General features: G+C 38.0%; 1 protein-coding gene across 1 annotated transcript in view; it reads right to left on the minus strand.

Moving 5' to 3' along the window:
- Positions 1 to 6724, minus strand: part of galnt18b (UDP-N-acetyl-alpha-D-galactosamine:polypeptide N-acetylgalactosaminyltransferase 18b) — a 91642-nt gene that overhangs the window by 42770 nt on the left and 42148 nt on the right. The window contains exon 4 of the mRNA XM_005724346.1: positions 1282 to 1465. Coding sequence (XP_005724403.1) covers positions 1282 to 1465 — 184 coding nt within the window. The remainder of the gene's footprint in view (positions 1 to 1281; positions 1466 to 6724) is intronic.

A 6724-nucleotide genomic window follows, 5' to 3' on the forward strand; every position in this document is an offset into this window, starting at 1 on the left:
AAGATTTGTTTACACACAATTACACATTTTTTCTTTTCCAAACAGTTTTTCAAAAAAATACAATTCATGGAAAAACTAACACAACACACACACACGCACACACACACACACACACACACACACACACACACACACACACACACACACAGAAAATTTTTAAATTATATTATGAGCTGTAACAGAGGTTGGATCTGCTATAATAAATAATTACAATAAACTGCACTTATACAATCACTATACATCTAAATTCCCATCTATGCATGTGTGTGCCCTTCAAATACTGTGGAAAATTTGAATATAACTGTTATTTTATTTTTATTAAGGCACCTAAAATCCACTTTATTCCCCTAAAAAAAATCATATTCTTTAATTTTGATGTGATTTTGACCAAAGGGAGTGAGGTCTTTATGCTTCTCATCTAAATACACGAGTGGGTCTTACATGCCGGTTTGAAATGTGACAAAGAACCCCTGCACCTTTGAATTCACATTTAATATCGGACTCTGTATTTTTAACTGTTAATTGATGTGTTTCAGTGATCTTGTCATACAAAGATACAAATTACTGTTGCCGGCAGAACAAAAGTTTATTGTCTTGCTTGGCGTACATGTAAATGTATATATTGTGTGAATCACTGAGGCTCTTCACATTCTCTAGCACAAGTCAGTTGTTTCAAAGTGCAGAACAAAAATCTTTGGGGAGGGATGCAGCTTTTTTATGCTCTGGCCCACTCTTAGTGCGAGTGAGTGAGTCCTGAGAAGAGCCCGAAGTGCTGTTTATTCAGTCGTAAACATAAAACTACTCAGCTTGGCTTTTTGATGTATGAATATCATGTACTGTATTTTTTATTTACTTAGTTCATTATAAAGACATAGCAAATTTCTTTCTTTTAAAGTAATATATACACAATACATTTCTAAAATTAGATTTAAGTGAATTTGCAGTTTTGTTACAATTTTTTGTCTCTCAATTTTATTTAATCTACAGTAGTGTAACTTAATTTTTATCCACTTGCTTGTAATGCACATTGTGTATGTGTACATTATATTTTTATTTTACAGTATGTCTTGTTAATTTATTTTATCTAGCTTTAAATATGATTTAATTTTTTTCAGCTGAATCTGTTCGTACTCTTTTGGAACCTGCGCTAACCTGCTATTTATATTAAGGAAGTTTGAAAAAAAGAAACAATCAACCCTCACAGAGCAATATGGCTCAAGAAGCGGCGCTCTTGTGCTGCTAAGCTGAGCTTTTCACATGCTGCACTTGTGAGTTACTCACCATCCGACACTGAACTCAACGTGGGCATCAAAGAGGGCAACGACTGGGGCGGTAGCAACCCTCCACCCACTCACTCGGGACCGGATCAAACCCTCCTGCTTGTCGTGCCGCACCATCTTTATGAATCCTGGACGTTGGCTGTTAGTCTCAGACACAAAATCATGAAGTTTCTCCTTTAGCTCATCTGCAAGAAACAAACAAATGCATATCGGTGTCTGAAGATATCATTTGAAAAGGGTAAGAAAAGTGAGAGCTACTTAGAAGTAAACTTCCACCCACAAGAACACATCATGTCCTCCTCCAGTGGGCAGTATTTCACTGGTCGGAGGCCAGCAGCACTTCTGCTTCACTGCTTTGATCACTGGACCAAACAGGCAGCAGCTTGAGCCAGCACTGCAGACCTCCATGGGGCTTACCAGTCATAACGGGATATTGCAATATTGAGAACTCAGCCTGCAATGCTTTTCAAAACATGGAAGGAGGAGATGAAATGTCTGTGGTTTGATGTTTGGATTCAAAGTTTACCTCCATTATTACCTGAGCTGTATACTGTGTGATGAATCACGCCATGGAGAATATGACTCATTGCTGCTTACATGACAAATAAATATGTATTTTACTTCAAGGTTTTGAGAGAGCCACATTTTTGGTAATTTTCTCAAAAATGCAATAAATTACAACAGCACATATACAGGTTCACCTTGTGCTTCGACTAGAAAAATGCCAAGGATAGTGAAACAGACTGAGACGGAAACTAATTCTTTCAAAAAGGCCAAGCTTCTGAGTCTGCTGTAAAATATCAGCATAGACCAGTGTGATAAGGCAAAATTACATCATAGCTCTGTACTGTACTATCAACCAGATAAAGCTGGGGGAAAAAAATAAAAGTTTTATCAGTACTGTGTTTTATCATTCCTTACATAAATCACCCGAGGCTGTGTTCCCACTGTTTTAACCATCTTTTCAGTTTGAAGAGAGTGAGAAGCAGCTGCGAGAAGACAAAAAGTGGCTACCGTGAAATTATGCTGTGCTAGCTTTATTAGAGGCAGTGTGAGGTGCTTTAGAAAAAAATAAGTTAGATTTTCTAAATGAATAATGCTAGCAAAAAGTTCTGTTAAAGAAAGTTTCTGTTATTCAAAAGTTGTACAGTCCAGTCCTCATCAACTCTACAAAGATAATAAAGGCAGCATATTTTCTTGGAATGTAAAGACTCCCCACAGTCCAACAATGCATTCAGCAAACCAATATGTGGTCTTTAAATGAAATATTTTTCAGCCTTATTTTCTGCTGGCTTCTGACTTAATAGTTAATTTTGACAACTGTTAGTAAACAAGTCTCACACCATATGATCCAGTGAATCCACAGCATTGAATTCCTATAGAAAGAGCAGAAATGAGTGCTAAGAGCTCATCTTTTCTTTTGGAATCCTTTCAAGGGTTGCAAAAGCAGTAATTATCTTCATCTCCTCCATATGTGGAGTATGACAATTTTATTATGTCTTTCTTTACATTGATATTCACAGTAAAGCAACATGATTGCCAAAGCCAAAGAATTGCACAGGTTCTTATACACACACATGCGGACACACTAGTCTGCTGACATCACATAATTCCTAGCATACTACATTGCCACCCAAGGTGAAGTTAATAAGGGGTCTTGTTTTATAAAAAATAAATCTCCCTCTTGCTGAACTTGGGGTGGTGGTGCATGTGTTCCTCAAGCTCGGGTCCTCTACAAGACACTTGGGAGTTTGACGGTTCGGCAGATTATTTAGCTGTTCCTAGGACTGCACTTTTCTGGGCAGAGACCTCTGATGTTGAGCTTTAAAGCTTCTTATGCTCCTATTACCACTGGGAGCACTTTGACCTTTACCTTCCACATCTGCTGCAGCTGTTCCTTCAGCCCCTGGTCCTTTGCTATTTATTAACAATCATTCTTTCTGATGTTGTCTACTGGGATTGCCAGATCCATCACTACATCCACCTTTGTTGGTGTCTCCTATCAGGAGTTGGAGACTTCTAGTCTATAATAAACATAGATGATCCCATACACTATCCCAGCTACTTGGTTCTGCCTCCTCTGCATCTTTTTTCCTCTTCCTTTGTGATGGATAGTCTCTGGGGTAAGTTTGGACATTCTGCAGCTTGGGTCCTTCTGACTGTGGTAGACTCCTCATACACTCTGTGTCTGTGCTGTCCTTTATGCTGGCCTTTTCTAGCCACTGGTAGGATGTCTTGTCAGCCCCTTCCTCTATCTGATGGCACAGTTCCTCCTTCTGTTCCTCATCATTGACTGTCTGAGTGCCTGAGGCACTCATCTCAGGGGACTATCTTCCAGATGTATTCATAGATGCTCTGTGTTTTTTCAAGAATTTAGGTTATGACGCTAATAAATCTTCACCCTCTCTCTTTCTGGTGCTCGTAGAGCCTCAGAGTGCTGGACTCTGGGTTAAAACCTCAATGAATTGTGAGGAGTTTTTGCGTCTTGACATCAGTGGCATCTATGTCTCCTGTGACCAGCTTAGTATTCCAGGTGAGTATCTGATGACTCATAGGGCTTATTTATTGATGGCTCAGATCCTATTCCTACCATTCAGCTGGCTTCTGAGCACCTGTCTTACTTTCTGGATGTATTTGGCTACGGTTGACCTTCTTGCATCTTGATCATAGTTCCAGTTGGCCTGTGGGATACACAGGTACGTGAAGCTGTTCTATAAAATGTCCGCTATCCTGCCTTCACCCTTGAGTCTGAATTATATAATGTCAACAAACTCTATGAAGAGTGATAATATAGATAAGATATTCCACCTATAAATGTGAGCGCAGGAGATGCCACTTATTTCAGTTTGTGCACACTCACACTTTCCAGACACAAAATGTCATCGAGCAACAAAAGTAAAAAACAAAAAGATTTACGTATTCTGGAATAAATCACTAGTTTGTTGACTTATGCTTTGGAGGCAACATCCAACTTTTGGATGATGGGTATAGTTGTTTCTCACACTAATCATTGTTTACGAATAAAGATACATTTTAAGAAGCTCTTGTAAAGCAATCTGTTGGTTTCGAGATTGCATTTAGGAAATGCCATCTATCTTTTGCTCTCCATTCACACTGTTTATCTGCATGCAACCAAAACTGGACTACAAGCAGACCACATGTGGAAACAGGAGTGCTTCAACAGAAAAGAGTCAGAGTGTGTTTAATTTATTCCAGTGGACGGCTGCCATTTCCTGCCAGGTAATAAATAATTCAAAAGCACATTAATTCTCATAGTAATGAACATGCACTACATGCCACATGAAACTGTGGTATTTTACATGTCCTGTATGTTGAGTATTACAGTAGGAAGAGGAGTCAGTAACAGTTGGTTTCTATACCTCCTTATTAACTGCAATCAGCTAACAGCTGAAATGTGAATTTGCCCCTAATGAGATTTCTCAAACTCAAAGCAGAGTAATTTTTGTACTAATTCAAGTTTAAAGGCATTTAGTAGAGAGATTAGCTATATAATTCCATTTACTTTGGCTAAAGCCAATAAAGCAGCTGCAACAGATCTATAAGTTTTAATCCATCAATAATTAAAACATACTAATGTGTGTGTGCACTGAAAATAAGAATGATGCTCTTATTCCTCATAACAAATCCTAATAAAACACACTTCATTAAACCAGGAATAGCTGATAGCCAACGCTCATCAATCTTTCAGGACCAATATCCGGCTGAGGCTCTGCTGGAAAGCAATGGGCTTTGGGATAGAGTTGGACTCGAACAACAAGCAAAACAGGCTATAACATCACTGTGCAGCCGTGCACTAATTCCAGTACATAATTTACAAGTATCAAAGAAAAGTCAAGGTTTTTCTCATTCAGAGGATGAATAGCAAATCTAATGGTGAGTGGCAAACTAGAAGAACCTGCCATTTAGCTCACCTCAAGCCTATTCTCAGTCAGATGTAACACAGTTATAGAAAAGGATTTCCTGAATGAACAATTTTTCCTGAACAAACCTTGAAAGCTTTCCATATGGCTACAGGGCTTAAAATCCTCTTGTTCAGATTTTCTCCTAGCTGCACAGGGAATTAGCTGTGACTGTGTCATATATATCATTGCGTGCACAACCAGGCAAAGGATATTTGATGAATGGGATTTTAGTCATTGTTTCCTTCCTCATCTATCTTTCATCATAACTTACATAAATGTTTCTATGAACTGAGCCAATCTGACTATGCCTTGAATATTATGTTTCTTTCATGCATGTTCAAACTAAACACCATTTATCAGCAAGCAGGAGTTACTGCTTGCACAGCAGATGGCAAATCGTCATGGATACAGGTCTCGCAGTTGATGAGTAGTTTGCACAGCATCACTTGGCAATTTCTCACTGCACAACTCAGTGGTAGTGAAAATCAGTGTTTAAAATATTCAACTGAGAACTGCTCTTCCTCCACAATCAAGCCAAAAAGTCCAAAGGCAGTTTGTTTAAAATAAATAAATAAATAAAAAAGCTAAAAAAACAAAACATGGTGAACATAGAGTACATTGCTAACAGTTCTATCACAAATTGGCACTGCCTGTTTATCATTCTCTAGACGTTGATGAAGAATTTTCTGGTACGGACATTTCAGTAAGCATTGTCAAAGAACAGGAAAATATCTGGACACATTCTTGGCAGTACATATTAACAACAATTTGAACAATAATACAATCTTTTGTTTCTGATCATATCATAACTTTTGCGTAGCCTCCAGCTTTCACTGGCTGGACCTGTAGTAACTGCTTGATGGATATCTCAGTGGTTTCCAACAGATGCTGGAACCTTTTTGCACACATGAGGGGCTGAACCATTCCACACTAAGTCAGTGGTTACTGGTCAGTAACAAATTGCCATAAAACATGCCAGAAAGTTCTTTAGCAAACTGAATCTATTTCTGTTTTTAAAGGAGCGGAGACTATTATGGTTAGTTCGCTAGTTTCTGAGAACTTTACATTTAACATTTGTGACTAAAAGATTAATTAGCCAACAAACATATTAGACTCTATCATATATCAGAAAACTCAGGCAGTTTTTGACAACTGTTAAAAGCCATAGTAATCTCTGCCTATGACTATTTTTACATGAAGGCAAGGGAGGAAATTTCTGAATGCTTAAGCATGCTTAAATTATTTTCACGTTTTTTAATCCCTTTTGAGAAAAGTTTGCATAAATAGTCTGTGTGGCAGAACATTATATTTGCTAAAATGTAATCTTAAAACTATCTTCTAATGAAATGTAAGCTTTTTATTATCTCTATCTCCTTACTTAAATGAGTGAACAGGAAACCTTGGCAAAAGATTGCATGTTGCCTACAGAGGCTAATCAGCAGGCTAGCCTTTGAATGTCTAGATGGATGATGCAGAGACAGTCTTCTTCAACAATTTTACATTACTATAAGCATGCACTCC

The sequence above is a fragment of the Pundamilia nyererei genome, unplaced genomic scaffold (genome assembly GCF_000239375.1).
Source record: "Pundamilia nyererei isolate P.nyererei 1_Seehausen unplaced genomic scaffold, PunNye1.0 scaffold00011, whole genome shotgun sequence".
Classification (NCBI taxonomy): domain Eukaryota; kingdom Metazoa; phylum Chordata; class Actinopteri; order Cichliformes; family Cichlidae; genus Pundamilia; species Pundamilia nyererei.